The 20,170-nt window shown below is 31.1% G+C and overlaps 1 protein-coding gene across 1 annotated transcript; it reads right to left on the reverse strand.

Annotated features, from left to right (window-relative positions):
• Positions 1-7,942: 7,942 nt before the first annotated feature.
• On the reverse strand, positions 7,943-19,335 carry LOTGIDRAFT_128829 (hypothetical protein; the record flags this gene model as incomplete). Its single annotated transcript, XM_009064578.1, has 5 exons — positions 7,943-8,206; positions 8,624-8,742; positions 9,030-9,305; positions 11,888-11,970; positions 19,043-19,335. Coding segments are annotated over 5 exons (1,035 nt in total), but the record flags the coding sequence as incomplete, so codon positions are not given.
• Between the last annotated feature and the right edge of the window lie 835 nt (positions 19,336-20,170).

The raw sequence follows: 20,170 nt of genomic DNA on the forward strand, positions 1-20,170 counted from the left end.
AACAAAAGAATTCCGCATTGATTGGTGAACATTGGTCGACAGAATGGATAAAGAACCTGCGGATGTGAGAGAGTCAATACGCCAATTCTCTTATTCTAAGCAATAAGGTTTTCCTTCATTAAAAACAACATGACATCGGACCACGCAACAAGCCAAGTTCAATCATAGTACAATATTGTGATCTAGGATCAGATCGTTAGAGTTCTGTACAGCTCCTGGAACAATTTGATCTTATCACAGGACAAGCACGGTACACTGTGGATCTTATCTGTGAGGTCACGATTCGAAAGGTTTTAAAAACTCTACGACCTGTACCACAATCAAAAGATTTTCCAGCTAAACAACCAAGATATACCGACACCATGTCCAGAGAATATCTATGGCTGGAAAAATGGGTCCTATCTCAGGCAAGAGCAACTGTATTGAACTTGCCACAAACATGAGCGGCCGGTTCATTCCAGAACGATACATTCTGTCTCTCAATACCGTCGGCATAGAGTCTGATGACCAACTATAATGTAAAGTTGTTGTAAGGTACATCTTATTCCATAATTATCTAATACTTTACAAAATTTAGGCCTACTGTTTTCAAAATTCTGGAATTTTCACCTGGGTAAATATTATTTCACCCGGGTCAAAATTCAAGTTTTTAATTAAATATGTTTTATAATTATATTCCAGTTTTTTAATTCAAAATTTAAAAAAACAAAAAAATGATGTCGTATACGAACCACCGTATCCACATATTTTTTTATGTGATTAGAGGGCATATCATTCTGTTATCCAGAATCTTTCTCTGACTGCTATCATAATTTATTGACTAGATATTTACCCCAAATGATCAATATATTAAACAATGGTTTTATTATGAGATTTGAATTAATATATTATAATGAGTATAATTCAACTCAGAGACGATGTTCTGGAGACTTTATTTGATAGAATCTAGCATTACCTGCTGTAGAGTCGTCATTGATTCAATTTGAACATTCCAGCCACAGCCACAGTTATATATTGCACTACCACACCATAGAACTCTTCAGTAGGCATTTCGCTCTTTTGTCATTTTGCTAAAACCTGCACATTCATGGATGCCGGTGTTTCATTTTTTCTTATCATAATACAACAATTATTGTGATCAGTTCCCTCCCTTGACTGTTAAATTGAAAAAATATATTTTCACCAGTTACGTCCCTTGAACCTTCAACATTAATTGGTCACGTTCCTATTTGTAGTGTTTGTTGTGTATGTTGATCACCTATGACAGGATATGCTTACTCTTCTAGATTACTTTTCAATATGAAATACTTACTCACTTATGATTGATATTCTTCCTCATGTGAAAAGTTTATTAGCTTTTAGGTCTACCAATGTTAATAAGCCAAAATGTTGTTAAGATTTCGGGTTTCGTTTTGCTGTTCGGACCCTTAGGGTTGGTTTATTTATTGCCAAATAAAGGCAATCAATTCATTAATTGTATAGTAGTGGACACTTAGGTGTTTTGTAAGGAGTTTGGGTTATAAATAGACTCATAAAGAATAACGTCATAAACAATAATTATAACGTCACGTCATTATTCAGTTTCCAAAGTTGAAGACGCTTTTACAGTTCGCTCTGTAAACTTAACAGAAAAACAACAGAATTCTGCATTGATTGATGAACATGTTTGCTGACAGAATGGATGAGGAACCTACAGATATAGCCGCGTTCTTGCCATCTTTCTCACTGGTGATGACAGAATTACACCTAGAATTTAAAGAGAAAAACCTAGGTAAATATATTAATTTTTCACATTAAAAAAATATTTCAGTTTCCCTTGACTATTAGATTTAAAAAAAACCATTTTCATCAGTGAAATCTTACAGTAGAGCTTGTTCCACATCTAGATATTATAGAGAGACCATACTGCAGTTCTTTAAATTACATACAATAATGGTTTCTATCTTTAAAAACCTTGACCTACTACAAGTTAAATCGTAGTGTAATTGTGACCCAGGATCAGATCGAACGACGAAGAAGAAGACTGTTTCTGAAAAAATAACATCTAAATTAAAATTTAAAAAAAAATGCTCATCCAAATTCTTATGTTTGATATATTTATTTTATTTTACCAGGTGATCATTTTGAAGATGATAGTAGCTCCTAAAGTTCTGGTTATGGTTCCGTCTCTACTGAAAAATCTACGACCCGTACCAAAACCAAAAGATTTTCCAGCTAACCATGTAGAACAATTCTACCTAGTCCCGTAACATCTCCGCGATGATCACCTCGAACATCTAACATTGATGATTAAGAAGATGCCACAAAAGATAACCAGGATATACCGACACCATGTCCAGAAAGCATAATTATGTTGAAAGCAAAAACCCCCTTTCCGATACATAGATGACGTTTAGTCACTTATCAACTCAATTTTTGGAGCCTTTGTTGATAAAATTTGATGTTGATGGAAATTAAAGACTTCCGCTATACCAGAGTTTGTTCAATTTATGAAGACTTTCTGGCAAGAGGTCGAGTTTTGACTTTGAAATTTCTTAACCCTCTCATCAGTAGTATCCAGGATAAAGCTATGCCTGTGGCCTAGTCCGAAACATCTGACTCTACTCCAGCCTTTGGTGGATATTTTGACAGTTGTCAGCTACACCAGGTAACTGGTGAGTGTCTGATCTAAATATCTGATATAAATGTCTAATAACAATATTGCACCTTGGTATGCCAGTCAGACCAGCAAGATGATTACCTTTTAACACACAAATACACCATACAGTTGTTTCAACCAATTTGTGTGGATTGTCCTTGTGCAGAGTTCCAGGGTGTTATTTCCTGAATTTCAAATATTTCTTACTGCAGACGACAGTTGTGGTTTCCTGATGTTTCAAGGGGCACTTCTGGAAAGTGGTTACCAATTGTAAGCCTTTGATCACAAGTTTTTTTCTTGAGTCGCATTTGTGCAGAAGAGCGGAAATCAGCAATTAGTAACAATCAGAGATCTTCTATAAGCTGGATAAAATACTTGTGTCTGCTTTGAGTTGCCTTTGGAATAACATATATGCATTATAACATCTCCACATGAAAATCTTGACCAAAGTCTTTGGGGCCACCTGTAATGTTTTCGGCCTTCGTGTAGTCGTGTTAGTTGATCATTGCGATCACAACCTACCATTAATGAAAATTGTACATGTACAAATTGTGGCATTGGAACGTCTACCACGGAACCATCGTTATTTCTACGTGTTGCTATGGGTACATTTTCTGGGTCGTGGTAACTGAAAATGAAATGAATAGGCTTTCTGTCCTGCCAAAATTATCACGAAACACTTTCACTGCACTTGAATTTGAAATCACGTCTCTCGGCTAGTTGGAAATTAATGTTAATGAAATTTCGATTATTTTTTCAAATTTTCAGAAATTACGATTCTGGAAAAAACAACCCAACTCCAGTCAACATAGTAGTAAAATTGATTTAGCTAAAATAAATAAAGGTAGATATACACACAATGTGTCGGAATGACCCAAATCAAAGATTTTTCCAAAAGTTTTCTACGGGGTGTAGAACCATCTGAGACGTTTCACTGTTTCTTTCTTTTCTGTTTCTGCTTTTTGAGTTCAGGAACTCTAGTATTTTTGCTTTCATTTTGTGTTTCTGCATCTTGGAATCATTAATAGATAATCTTATCTAGTATTTGAATTAAAATCTTGTAGCTAGTCTAAAGACACCACCAGACTACAGTTTCTAATTATATTGAAAACAAAACATTAGATTTTATATCAATATAATATTATTAAATATTTATAAATAGGTTTATATATGTAGATAATTTTCTATATGGTGGACAGAAATAGAAATTGTAAATTATTTAATAATCTTTTTTGAGATATATCTATATAATACTTTCAGCAGCGATAGCTTCACAAAACAAGTTAACCCCAACTCCTAACCCCAAGCTATTTAGACACATTTGTTGTCATTTTCGAGACGACTGATAAAAAATATATTTTGTTGTAGTTTTAGTCATATAGATAGTGTTCTCTCCCTTTATTTAATTTCTCAAAACAGTGGAAAATTACTTTGCTGGAACAAAAAGTGTTAGCGGACAAAGACAGGCAATGGCTACAAATAGACAACCAATCAGCAGGTAGAGTGGGCAACAGCAAATAGACATTCATTTTGAAGATCTAGTGGACAACATTGACTGGATGTAGACATTCATTCTAAAGATCTAGTGCATAGCATTGTCTGAAAGTAGACATTCATTCTGAAGATCTAGTGGGCAACATTGACTGCAAGTCGACATTCATTCTGAAGATCTAGTGGGCAACATTGACTGCAAATAGACATTCATTCTAAAGATCGAGTGCATAGCATTGTCTGCAAGTAGACATTCAAACTGAAGATCTAGTTGGCAACATTGACTGCAAGTAGATATTCATCTAAAGATCTAGTGCATAGCATTGTCTGCAAGTAGACATTCATTCTAAAGATATAGTGGGCAACATTGACAGCAGGTCGACATTCATTCTAAAGATCTAGTGGGCAATATTGACTGCAAGAAGACATTCATTCTAAAGATCTAGTGGATAACAGAAGATTTGGTGGGCAACATTGACTGCAAGTAGACATTCATTCTAAAGATCTAGTGGGCAACATTGACTTCAAGTAGACATTCATTCTAAAGATCAAATGGGCAACGTTGACTGCAAGTAGACATTCATTCTAAATATCTAGTGGGCAACATTGACTGCCGGTAGACATTCATTCTAAAGATCTAGTGCATAGCATTGTCTGCAAGTAGACATTCAAACTGAAGATCTAGTTGGCAACATTGACTGCAAGTAAATATTCATCTAAAGATCTAGTGCATAGCATTGTCTGCAAGTAGACATTCATTCTAAAGATCTAGTGGGCAACATTGTCTGCAAGTAGACATTCATTCTAAAGATCTAGTGGGCAACATTGTCTGCAAGTAGAGATTCATTCTAAAGATCTAGTGGGCAACATTGTCTGCAAGTAGACATTCATTCTAAAAGTTTAAAAGAGACATTCATTCGCAAAGAAATAATAGGTTGAAAATATTCATACCTTTGAGGATTGGTAAGATTGGCTTCAAAGAAACTTTCACTGAAATCTAATGGGCAAGATTGGCTGCATTATAAATTATTGACTGAAATTACACCATCTTCATACTGATCTAATTTGCTAGAGATGTCCATCATGATGAGATCAGCATCAAATGCATATTAATAACATCTGACTGTATGAGAGATACCAGACCTCCCTTCATGAACCCCCTTAATAATTAAATAAAGAATAATCTCAATTACATATGATCTTTTTATTTCTCGTTGAGGGTATTCAATGTACAGATGAAGTACATTAAGGAATGAAGGATTATCTCCCTCATATTACATACCCAAATTAATTCATATAAAAAAATTTCAATTTGGGTTCCAAAAACTGTAGTAATTTAATTTGTAATTTTCATAAATGAGGGCATTAAAAATTTGGAAAAAAACTGCTTCACAGGTCACGATAATTTTCTGTGGAAAATCGAAAAAATTTGAAATTGAATTTCATTTGAATGTGTTATACGAAGGGAGATAATTTTAAGATGATGATGAATTTATATATACAACTGTATTATATATTTCATACCAAAAAAAACAACACAGCACATTGTCTTTTTAACAAATAAATGCACTTTACCACAATATATACTACCTTTAGTTAAGCTTTTCATTAGAAAATTAAGAACATGAATGATACTATTTGTCATTCAAAAAAAAGAGAATAAAGAATTGTTTTTTGAAACCAAAATGTCCTTAAATATTTACTTAAATTTTTCTAGGACTAAATCATAAAATTAATCATTAAGTCATTCACTAAAAATATTTCAAATCAAAATATTTTCAGGATAAGAAAGTAAGAGTTCTGATGTAAATAATTATAACTCTATGTTATACTAATCTGGGCTACAGAAATGTAATTATCTAAAACTGGATCATACAGAAAGAGGAATTTTGAGGTAGATTAAGACATAAAGCTTAGGGTGTCATGATATAAATGCCATTCACTTATTATTAGTTATTTTCGAACGATGAAATAATTTATTTTAATCCAAAAAAAAATTTCCACTGAATATTTCTAATAATTTATACTGTGTTGCAATTAACTTATAATTAAAGTTTTTGTGTTCTTTTAAGAAAAGGATCTTAATATAATATGCCATTTAATTTCAGATAGAAGTTAATTGAGACACATTATCTCAAAATCTTAATTTGCTTATCAATACCAAGCTGTAAAGAATTATTCAAATTCGAAATACGAATTAACATAAAATTATCATAAATTACCATCATAGCACTTGCATAACAAATCATTGACTTACAAATTCTTTTTGAATTTAATTTTTAATTCTGCATTCTTCAAATAAATCAACAAAAACAAAAGTTACCCTGTTTGAAAATATGTTCCTCACTCATGGAGAAAAGAAAAAAATAGCACATTGTTGATATCAAAACAATCACATGCAATCTGAACACTAGCATCACAGACACATCACTGTCACAATCACACTTAATACCTGTCACACCATCACAAACACTGTCACACCATCACACAACATTCAAAATGACAACAAATTATAATATAGTTAGAAACTGTACATATAAACAAAGGGTAGACAAATAAATTATACAAACAGTAGCCAATATTTACAGTTTTAGACATATTCAATGTCTTTTTGAGTCTTCACAACAACTTCTTCACTCGCCATACAAAATGTTTTTAAATTTTTTCTCGTTCGATGTTCACTATAAGGTGTAAGGCAAGTTAGGAAAAAACTACAAAGTAGTTTGAAAATCTTTGGTAAGGTGCACACGATAATAATAATGATAATATTTTGAAGTTTTTTTTTTAATAATAAAATAGATCTATAATAGCCTATATATCACAAATAGTTTATAACACTAAACTTCACCCATTTCTACTTCATACTAGAAAATACTACACGTTTTCACTGAGCAATGGGCAGTCAAGTGCACTTTAAGTAATGTCAACTAAAGTCAGCGTTTCTCGTTTTTGAGGTCTTGACACATGAGCCATTTTATTTCTTGGATTTCATATTAGTTTTATCACAAACACAAGTTTTCTTTAGTCCTTTTCTTTATGGTTGTTCTTTGGAATCCAAGATAGACACACGAGGTTTGTCAGTTGTCAGTCAGTTTTCGATTTCACTTTCAATACAGCCATCTTGCTTCTTTATGTTGTAGAAATTTCCGAAATGAAAATCATACACAAAGTATATTTCTATTGGCAGGTGTTACAGGAAGATATTTTATCGCCAAAAGTAATCACATAACACTTTCAAAATTGAAGAAAAACAAGATGGCTGCCAAGTGTGTCTGCTACTTAGTAATTATAGATATGTTGATGTTGATGGTGGGTATGATGATGGGGATGATGCTGTGAAACTGATGATATGTCTGAATAAAAGTCCACACTAGGGGTTGGAGTTTTAGGGACTTTTCCCTGACTAATTTGCAACATACTTGAGTGTTGTTGATAGTTATTAGTATAAAAGTCCTTATCGTGAGTAGGTACTGGATAGCGCTGAATTTTCAAGTTGCTGCCATTTTTCTGACATTGTTTTTTACGATGACAGTATAAGACAATGCCTACAAAGAGTACTATTAATATGATGGCTGGGATGGCGATAAATAGAGGTAGATTATCTGTTTGACTGGATGAACCTTGATCTGTATATGACAAACCAGTGTTAGGTCCTGAAAATACATAACACACTTACATTAAATTCATTACAAAGAGAGAAAATCAGTCATATTGCTATTTATAACATTACAAAATGGATTTCAAATCTGAAATCATTAACCGAATGAACATAATATTAACTGTAAGTAATCCTAATACAAAAATGGTTTCTCCCTACCATAATAAGAAGTTGAACATACCTGAAGACACTGTTAAGAAGGCGCTTTTAAAATTATATCCCACAGTGTTAGCACCGAGACAAATATACATTCCTGCGTCCGATTGGGTAGCATGAGATATCAGAAGTTTATTAACGTAGGTACCATCAGGTCGATTCCACACTTCACCCGTTTTTAATACCACAAACTTCTGGCCTTTAACCTCTATTGTTGTATTTTGGTTGGGAATGGCATCCATGTCTTCTACTCTTTTTAACCACTGAAATGAGTTAGTTTAGTATTCATATACTTTTTGCTAGACAAAAGATGGACAATAATGTTATGCCAAAATTAAGTAGGCCTATGGAACAACTACAAATTTCTGTGATTCTTGATTTCTGGTATCAAGTATTTGAAACACCTTTTACCCTTTTCAATGCATGACCTATAGCATTTATATTTGCTCAATAACATAATCTGAGCTGAGGCAGTTTTTTATGATCTGAGCTGAGGCAGTTTTTTATGTTTTTTTTTCGTTTACACAAATCTTCAAAGAAACATCAGGCTACTTTTTTCAGTTTCATATATTGGATAATACTTTTCAATGATCATTAATTGATCACAAGGTATCACGTTCCAACAGCCAATTGATTAGTCTTTTTTTATTAAGTAACTGAGCAGGTTAAAGACAACATACCTGTATATGTGGTTGAACTATACTACGTACACGACATTGGAATGATGCAGTACCACCATATTCTACACTAGTATTCATAGGATGTGGAGCAATTAATACTGGCTTGGTATTGATTTTCTCTGCAAAAAATAACAAGAAAATGAATTGACTTTGATGTAAAGTCTGCTGATTTTTTTTTTCTGGTGCCTTATTGTTCAAGAGTTTTTTGACCAATGTGTTAGATGAAGCATCTTCTTTGAAAAGTGATATTATTACAGTTGCAGTTGCTATGATTGGGTATACAAACTAAGTGTTTTATAATAGGGAATTTATTTTCTATAATTCACCATCCAAAGCTCTGTCGATTTTACATTGAAAGATATGATTGAAGAAAACACTATTCTGAAGTTTGCAGAAGTTGACTTACCAATAACCTCTAGAGTATAAGTATGGTTTATTTCTCCCAATCTGTTGCTAACTCTGCATGTATATTGTCCACTATCAGTTTCTTTTACATTCTGTAACTTTAAAATCCATTGTGGATGTTTGGAGGGATCTTCATCTATTTCTAATAAATGGTTATTGAGATACCAAGCTACATGAGGTCTGGGGTTTCCTTCAGCTCGGCATTTTAACCTGACACTACTACCGACTGGCTTCACAATATGATCTTTCTTTGGTAATTCAGTGAAGGTGGGTGCAGCTGAAATATATAACAATATACAAGTTGAAAAGTTTATCAACAATTGATTCCAGGTGCTATACTGTCCTTGACCTTATTCAGCACAGTTTCTTCTGCTAGACATTCGAGCAGCCAAGGTAGGTTAAGGTAAAATCTCAGATGGCTATAAAAGCAATATAATTGTGTAATACCTGTCAATTAAGGGGCATAAACGCTTCCTACCAAATATTTCCACATATTGACATGAAGCCAAGATATGTACTATCCATCAAACTTACAACAAAAATTCACCAATTCAAAATGGTCACAGGGTTGATACAATATTTAAAATCAAAAAAGAAAATAATTACCTCCTGCTTTTCTTAAATCTTCATCAGGTGATTGACTGTATAGAGAATCATCTTGTTTTACTAGACCTTTCTCATCATCTGTAATTATACAATATACACCATGAATAACATGAAATACAACTATGAATCAATGGAATTCTGATAATCTAAATCTATTTTATATTACAATGAACAGCAGTGATAATCCAAATCTATCTTATGTTGTATTCAGATCAAATCAACAGTAAAGATATTACACATTGAAGTTAAATTGCAACTTTTATATTATTTCTTGTATGTGTATTTATATGAAATAAATATATCTAAAGTATGTATAACCATACAAATAATCTGAGATATACTACAGGCTATAATATAAATTGTTTATACAGCATAGAATGAAATGAGTATTTGATTGAATTAATAGATGATTCACAGATAGTGACAAATTCTAGCATGTGACCATTAATTATCTCTTCTTAGTTCTACAGTAATGTACAGTAGTGTACAGTAATGTCGTGTAGAGTCTAACCTTCTACAATTGTCGTGTTCACGTTATTATGTGTTTAAATACAAAACCGTATCAAATTCACGTTATTATCAATAACTAGCTAATACACGAGTGAGTCACATTTCCTTCTTGCCCTCGGCATTATTGATGTCATGTCCCTTTCAATTTGACCAATCAGTCGGTCAGTAATCAATAATGACTAGAATGGTCAGAGATTTAGTCCATCATAGAGTATATTAGTAGTAAACATATTGTTTGTATCAATATACAGGATAAATCAATAAGTATATTAGATATATAGGTAGATATACAGAGCCAATATCAGATTCTACAGGGCCAATATCAATTCTATATTAAATAGATAATCATCTGGAATTAACTTTTTATCTTCTCTAATATCCAATAGACTATTAGTGGTCTCAATGGAGATTTAATAAAGTAGATTTAGTTATTTATGTGAAAATAATTTTTTATCAACATCTAAATCACTGACAGTTGTAAATATTGCCACGGCATGTACCTTGCTAGTGTCTTACATTACATAAAGATATATGAATGCATTAAAGCAAGGTTGATGCAGTTAATTTCTAACTATCAATGAAATTGTATTTTCTGTTATAGAAAAGAAGTAAACCTAAATCTGTGAACAATACAAAAATTCAGTGTCAAGATCAAAATCTTAGTCCTACTTAAACATTGAGGATAAAACTAGGTCACATTTTGTATTGTGCCATGTCCACATTTCCTGTAGATTTAGAACAGAGGAAATCCTCTATTTACATCATGAATATTAGATTTTATTTGTTTCAATCTTTTACTATATATTTCTCTAATTTTTTCAAGAAAAAAAATCTATCACATATTTTATTTTTTAAATTATTCATTTAGATTTTATTTTTTCTTTGAATCAATGTTTCTTAATATTCTATGAAATCTAGCTTCCAGTGTGTACATCCATCACCCATTTTGTTTCACAACTAAATTATACACTTACATATTTAGATAAGATAAAATGAGATTTTTAAATTCAGTACAAGTCTAATAATATGTTTTGTATGGAGTATGAAATGAGATTTGAAAAGTCAGTATATTGTATAAGAAAGGTATTAGAATTGAAAGGTAATATAAAGAAGTATATTATTAAGGTGTATAAGAAAAGCTGTATTCATGCTTTATTTGCTCAATATAAGATAGCTGTAGGCCTATACAGTCAGGTCTCTCACCTACTCAATACCTTCACTTTATTAATATATAGTTAACATTTTATATATCCTTCTACCTTTTGTTACCTTTAATAATTCAGGACTAAGGCTTTGAGGTATTTCTCTTACTTTGATCATAAAGCTTGACGTGATCCCAACACGACAACAAGTTTTTAACAACGTAGCAATTGTATCATGGATTAGCCAATCAGATATTTTCATTCATGGTCTTTTTTAAATAAATCATAATTATTAAATCTTTCTTCAAACTTCAATACCAAAATCAATACCATGAAATTTATTCAGCTTGATCTACTCTTTAACGATGTTTATTTTATTTAATATATTAATTAAGAAACTTTTAAAAACTCATCTTTGACAGTTTTAATTAGAATTTAACACATTAGAGATAACTAGGTCTTATTATTATCTTATAATAATATTTATTTAACCTACCAAACAATTAGAAATAAACTAGTTATAATGATTGAAGGCAAAGATGCTAAAGAATTGTAAGGGTGGGGTAGAATTGTTACTTATTGGATTTGAAATGTTTAACACCAAGCCTTTTTTCTATTTCTAATTGGGAGGAGTAAATGTCTGAGTTTTCAAGTTTTGAATATGCAGTGGTGTCACAATTTGCACTCATATTTGATATATAAATACATTAGTTAAATTAAAAGACAAGACCATGCATGCCAAGTGGAACATAATATAAACTATATCCATTAATGAAATCTAGTAAGAGTGTTTTAAAAATGAGTTTAGTTATTAAAAATACTAAGAACAAATTTTGACAAATTGTTGCTAAAATAAGTAGATGAGTAACAAATTGCTCATAGAATAAATTGCTGGTTAATGAAGAAAATATAAATATGTAGTATTTTATGAAATGTTTATATTTTCTGTATTAGCTATCAATCATGATGTTAAGTACAAGTTTTTTAAGCGTTATTAGTTAAGTGGATGGTTTGTAAGTAAATATTGAGACCAGTGTTAACACCAGATGGTTTGCTAGAACTCAGTAATTGTGAACAGCTGTTTTAACTATTTCTACAGATCACATTTCTAACAGAATGGAACTGTAAAAGGTTCTACTTGTTTTAATATTCAAACAACATCTACAAAAAAAGAAAAAAAACATCTCTTACTCCATATAAAGTAACTTTTACAGAACTGAAACAGCTTTATCTCAATGCTATATTAAATTGTGAATAACAGCCCTGCAAAATATATTGTTACTGGAATTGTGTTGATACCCAAACTGACAGAATGAAACAAACAAAACTTGATAGAAAAATATCCATAAACCGATTGGAAACATCAGAGGTAAAAAGGAAACAACTCATTTATCAGGTAAACTGCAGAGAGAGTTGACAGTGATGATAAAGGAGGGAATTTGATTCTGTCTGATGTACTTGACTTATTTTTGTTATCACTGATGTCCAGGCAAGGTTCTGGCCAATTTACAAAACAGACCATGTACATATTACAGATATACCTTAATCAAATTAAGTCTGAACACAACTTATGTTACTATTTACTTCATCTAATTTTTGCAACTTCGCTGCACAATTCATTCTTTCAAGTTCCCTTTATTGCCTACTTTTACAAGTCTAATAAAGTTTAAATGCTGCCAAGACTAGAATAAAACAATTAGCAATTTAAATTCACCAAAAATATTATTTTTCATCTAAAACCCTTGTGAAATTACAGATGTAAAGCTAAGAGTTTGTGTTGATTCTAATTTCATGTGTCTGAATCCTTAATTTTGATTTTTAAAAAGATTTGAGAAACCATTATCCAATAATAACTGAGTGTTAAAATTGACATTACATGATTTCCACGCTTCATTTTCTATCTGAATTTCTTCAATTCCTGTTAATGCTTTAATGATACAATAACATCCTTTCTGTCTTCAATCCATTTCATACAATAACTCGCATTTCAACCATTAGTCATTAAAAAATCAAACTCCCATTTTCACATGTCAATAACAGTTTTTTTCTCAGAACCATGAAAAAATAACTAGTAACAAAAAACAAACTAAAATCTGACAAATTGTAATTTGACTAATTTCTAAATATCAATCTTTAATATTTTAAAATTCTCCCTAAAGCACATGAAAATAGAGAATAAATTCTGTAAAATTCTCGAAGCAGAACGTTTGAATTGAAATGAAATGGAAGTGATATAAAGACAGTTGTTGAGACGAAGGGGAAACATTAGAAATAACTCTGATGACTTGAATGGACCACTGACGTCTGTTTACATAGTTACTCTTGAATAAATTTGGCAGAAATGAGATTTTCATTGACTTTGGGAGTCTATTGTATAACTATCAGAATAGTTGTTATGGAGGAAAGACATGGCCTATTTCTATACATGTCACATATTCAGTCAGATTTTATTCACATGTGTATGTTGATGTTGCTGCTCTGCTCTAGATGAACTATACAAATGATATTGTGACACCATGTAAAATGAGAACCGTCATCTATTGTTACTGTCTAATTGGCTTGGTATGTGTACAATAGTACTATAAACATAGGAAACCTCAGGCCACCATTTTAAATTTCCTTTTTTCAATAGACTAAAGGAGAATTGACAATGATCACTAAATTAAAAGTTTGTTTGGACAGCCGTAAAACCCTGACCATTGTCCAATGTATAGGTTTATTCAGGGTCCAAGTACTTACTAGAAAGAGATCAGGTGCATTACAATCAGATAGGAAAGTGGCTAAGACAAAATTTATGTGAGAAACAACATCGGTACCTTAATTAGACTGCATGTTTCTACATACAATTGATTCATGATATAAAATATTTTTTTATAAGGAAATGTAACCTTAGTTCAGCTCATGGAAAATTGAAAGCATAATTCTTTGTATCAAAAGCTACAGACTTTTTCATGATCTAAGCCTTTGTCTTTTCTATTCATATAATTATTTCTCAGAGTCTCACCCACACAATAATTTAAATCCTGTAGAAATGATGAAGGGAATCTAGGTGGTGGAATGGAAATAATAGATAGATAGATGTTGATGGTCTAGAATGTAAAATGAAATCTAAGAGATGTAATATCATTGTTTTAAAGTTGTTTACCAGTCAGGGGTTGTTATATTACAATGAAATAGGAGAGAAAGTAGGTACAGATAGATACATAGATAACCTTTTCTATCATTATCATGTCTCTATATCAAATTAATAATATGTTTCAATAAAGAGATGTTCCTATTTACTTAAAAACAATAATGGTCAAAATGTTATCTAAATTAACACTCATCTAATGTCAATCCTCTGGTTACCATTTAAAATAAATGGTCATTTTCAGTTCTAATATGAACAAAAATCATGCAATATTTCAATTTTTCACTAATGAAAACGTAATCTCTTTCAGAGTCCTATATCGTTTTGTTAAATTTTTTTTCATGATAGAATGTTAAATCAAACACCTGCTAAATATATTTGTAAAACTTGTTTGATAAATGAATTTTAAATTTCAATGAGTCATTCCATTATCAAGATTTCAGTTGTTACAATTGCCAAATGATTTTCTAACAATTCCTTTGTTCTTCATGTATTTAAACATTTTAGATTCTTCAAGAATTTAAATAAATGTAATTTATGTTGAAGACAATGGTTGTATTGTTGTGGATAAGAATTAAAGTGTTGTATTTGGTTGTATTTTATCTTACATTGAATGATGAAGAAGTCAAGTTTCCCAGGTTCAATGACAAATATGATAACCTTTTTATAACTATAGGTTATCAGAACCTTATCTGTATTGTCTTACTAAACCTAGATAACACACATCCTATATTACTTCAATTATTATCTATTTTATATACCAGCTAGTTTTACCAACAGTAATACAGGGATGCTGCAAAAACTAGGCTAACCCTTAAAAAACAAGCCTACCAAACCGTCTTATGGTAGGCTAGGATTCTGGTTAAAATAGATGCACATTTTAAAGTTAAGAAGCTAAAATTCATTGCTGATATAATTTAGATAACCTACATTCAATCTTTATTCCAATCTCATGCTTTCTTTCTTTACAACACACTATATATTTCTTGCAGTATTGTGTATCATGAATGGGACTGCAAAAAGTCACAACCCTAATTTCTATAGAATAATAGCATGCTTGTATCACTAACAGTATTAAACTTCAGAATTGTTTTTACAAGGAAATGTGAAATGCACTAAATGCAGAATATACAAGTCTATGTTTTTGCAGTTGTCTCTTCCATTCATATAATAAATATTACTACAGCCGGTTACAAAGCTGTAAAATAATCTGAACTATTCTACCAATTCAAACCAAAAACAAGGGTCAACTATTGTAAAGCTGATCTGAATTGTTTGCAAGTTTGAATGTAAATCTGAATGCCCTGGGGGGCAAGGATCTCCTCAAGTTTCCCCTCAAGAGTTGTTTGTAAATGTTTATACTAGAGACTAAAACAGCTGTACAAACTACACTTGAAAACTTTCATAACAGATCTTATATAATACCACCTCTACTTATTGATCAATTTACTCAGGTCATAGGTCAAATCATTTACTCTATTCCGACTTATTACCATATTTAATTTGCTTTCATCTTGAGAAACATCAAAGGAATTGAACCTGAACAGAAGGCACTACATCAGATTTAGTAGAAGGTATATGTTTGATGTCTGAATCTTATGTTAGATTATCCTTGATCAATCATGATTGAATCATGTCTAAGTTTTTCAAAACATGACAAAGAGTTTCATTCAATTTCTCTGTTCAGCATTCTACCAACAACTGATGGAATATTGCACTTGAAATATAACCAAGTAAATGGAATTGCAGACTGACATAAAAATAATTCAGAAAGCAGAGAACATCAGCAAATACAGAAGCAAAGCATTCCAGAAAGAATTGACCAATATTAAACCTGAAGTACTAGGTATAATCAATGAGGTATTGGACAGTAGATAGCCAGTAGAAAGTTTGGTCAGTGAGGGGAGATCAATAGAAACACATGTTACAATTCCCACTTTAGTCTTTATCAATATCTACATTTTTAACTTCAAATCTAACCTTTCTATGGTCAAAAGGTATATATATATATACCTGGTATTAAATATTCTATAAGGTTGCCATTCAATATAATATCCTATCTTTGTTTTCTTGATGAGATGTTAAATTCTTTTCAGCTTTACAAAAGTTAACTGTTAGTGTGTAAAATCTAAACCTTTGGAACAGTAATGCCCTTGAATGCGTAAAGTTATATTTTGATGTTTTCAATCCATGAAAGTTATTATAATAACCTAGCTTCGAGGTTAGTTTATATCATATATAACCTTCTTCCAGCCAAACTGGTAATATAACAAAATGTTATACCTGATTTATGTGTAAATACTCAATAATAGCATATCAATTGTTCTTAGCTATTCAACCTTGTTCAACAATTTCAAGACTACAAATTCAAAGCTTTTGGTAGTTTCCAGAACTCTGATTGAAATAGAAATTTAGAAGTTGAAACTTATGATCAGAGTAAACATAACCAACTCAACTACCTAGCAAATATCAGAAGTTCTATCAAATAGTTAGATTTTAAATGATAAGTGCCAAGAGGCTCAATGAAACATTTTCTCATAAAGTTAACAACTTTTCATATAAAAACTACATATGATATATTTTTCTCATACAAAAGTCAATTGTTTTGAAGTGAAATATACAACTGTAAGAAAGATGAACGATGACACAGTTTGAACCAAGGTGGAGTTCCAACACATTTAACTTTAAACACAATCCTATCAAAATAAACAGAAATCAATTCCAGAAACCATGAGGCAATTTCTGATGTTATAAAGTAGAAAATGTGCTAACCATGTTCTAATTGTTCTTCTGAAGAAACATTCTACATTTAGAAAATGGGATAAAATTCTTGATTGAAAACATTTTTATTCTGGATAAATACTTTCCATATTGGAAACTTGATCAAAAATCAACTGACAAGTAACCATAAAAAACAACTAGTCTAGTACTGCTCAGTCAACAAGGCAAACTTTGATTCTATTTTAAATATCAAAGAAAGTAAGAAGAAAGATTTTTTGATTAAAATAAGATAGTAAAGTTAAATAAATAGAAAAGTTGGTATGTAATATTGAAGATTAGACATGAAACCTATTACAATGATAATATTACATACTGTTATTCTTGGCTTCAAGCATTCCATTTTAACTTGTTTTTAATAACATAATATACATGCACTGTTTTACTGATACAATAAATTTAACAAGCTATTTCCTTTTTTATTCTTTCTACAAAATTGTGCTTGCATTCAGTTAACCCTGGTTTATCATCCTCATAGGCCAAAGTCAGTGATCATCAAATTTGCATTCAAAATATCTATACATATTTATCAACTATCTTCAGAAATTCCAGCTCTGATTTGTGTAAATTATAATGAAAATTTTCGAGTTTTAACTGATTTTAAAAAGTTGCATTACTTGATTTACTTCAGATTTATACTAAAATATGTAAGATAATTCTTGTCTTAAAGAAAACAAGCAATGAAATATTCATAATCATATAAGGTCTTGAACCCAGGTGGTTGATATGAATTAATGAATTCTGATTAAAATAGCAAATGTTACCATGTTTTTTTTAATCTATTCAATAAAAATACATGATATATATTGTTACTGTATTGTTCTTCAGTTCATGACCTTTACTAACAACAATTCTACAATCTGGTCAACATTCCACAAAACTTAAATCTTTTCTTTTTGGTTATTTATTAGTCAAAATACTTAAGCTTATTAAATTTTCAAAATTTTTTGCAACAAACAAGTTTTAAGGTCATGGATGGCAACGTTATCTCAAAAAGATCTTTGCACTTGGATTTCCAAAAAAACATTGTGAAGACCCTAGGACATCTTAGCACTAAGAGTGTTTTGAGAATTTCCAGCCAGGATGCTAAAACTGGTCCTTGTTTTCACATCTGATGGTGCTTGTTAGCTGAATTTAGCCTTATTCAAAATTTCATTTCATTCTATTCAATTCTTGTAGTTTGAGGCAATGATGCATCAAATAGGAAAAATCAACATAGTTACAATTTCTGAACAAATTTCAGAATAAATAGTCATTCTAGATCAATTATCATACAAGTTATTTTGTGAATTCTCAGACAATCGTTATGTTTCATTTTGTGTTCAATTTCCTTAAGATTTGAAAGCTCGTTAAAAGAAGACAATTTGCATGTTAATAATGGAATACAAAAGGTAACTTGATACTTGATCACATTACTCATTGCATGATTAATGGAGTAGGAGAAGACTGTAATGTTTCTACGTCTGCCAGTCCTCATTATTATTCAGTGCCAAGTCAAAATTGAGAATCCACTATTCATATCACTGACTTGATTTCATTATCAAGGAATAAATAAGCATCATGTTTGTCATGTTATTTGAAATCAACCAATCATATTGCTTGATGGTGTAACTAACTAATAGTTTTCTACGATTGGTGGAATTTAAGTTACAAGTTTAGTGGTATTTCTATGAATAAATGGATTATTTTTTTTTACGTAGAATTAATGAAGTGATAGTACAATTGACCTGATTTTGTTCGTGAAGTTTTTAGGTTTCGTGATATTTATATGAATGAACTGTGTGAGATACTGTGTGTGATATGGAAGGGTGTAATTTTACGGTCAATATAGTTCAGATAAATAACTACTTACCGACTACAATCAGAGAATAATTGATTTTAATATTTCCAAATCCATTGATAGCTTTACATTCATATGTTCCTGCATCATCCATCTCCACTTGCTTTATACGTAATTGTCCTTCTTTAGAAACTTTGAACCTAGTCCAACCATTGGGAATATTTTGTCCATTTTTCTTCCACAGCATCAATGGTAGAGGATCAGCTTCTACTGGACACAAGAGTTTTGTATTGTGACCAACTTTAGCAATATGGCGATGATTAACTTTACCAATGACTTGTGGGGGACCTGAAAAAACACAGAAAAAACATAAATTATAAAATTGGCTCGTTAACCCTTCAAGAAATTGATGTAATATGTTACAAGAGTGTATTTGCTAGTTTTTACAAGTTTTTAATGAAGTTATATTACTGGTAATAAATAACATGCCGTGGTATATCAGACTGTAGGACTACCTGCTGGGTCCAACTATCAAATCTGGCAACACTGCTTCATAAGATATCTCATGTATGTAGTTATGGTAGATTTTAAACTGGCGAGAATTCAGAGGGAATATTTATGTGTCCTATTATCTTCATGATATTTGCCCGAACATTGGTTGTTTATACCATTATGTCAAATATCAACAAATAAATGAAATAAATGAGAGAAATGGCAGAGTTCATACCAAATTCCTGAGATAAAACTTGACAATCCAAAACGTGAGTCAAATTATCCTATCACTGCAATTTATATACTTTATATATACTTTGTATATATGAAAAGTTCTTACACAACCGTTCCCTAACTTTTCAAATGAAATCAGTGACTTTTTGCTCAAATACAGACACAATAAGAATATTGAAAAAATATCAGGGCCCTGTATTCTAGAAACCTCTACAGCATTTTATCTGAATTATAACTCTCATAATACATTAACTCCCAAAGATATTTAAGAAAAGAATCTAAAAAAGGGTCAACTCAGGTCACAACCACTAATCCCTATATTACTTGTAACAGAAAAAAATGTCTAATGCTACAGCTAGTGCATTCAAGAGCAGGCTTTTCAACCCTGATGCAATGTTTGAACCATTGAAAAGAGATTTATACAACTAGTAGTATTTGAGTGTATGTTTATATCCCAGTAGAGTTAGTTA

This window comes from Lottia gigantea (assembly GCF_000327385.1).
Source record: "Lottia gigantea unplaced genomic scaffold LOTGIsca_63, whole genome shotgun sequence".
Taxonomy (NCBI): Eukaryota; Metazoa; Mollusca; class Gastropoda; family Lottiidae; genus Lottia; species Lottia gigantea.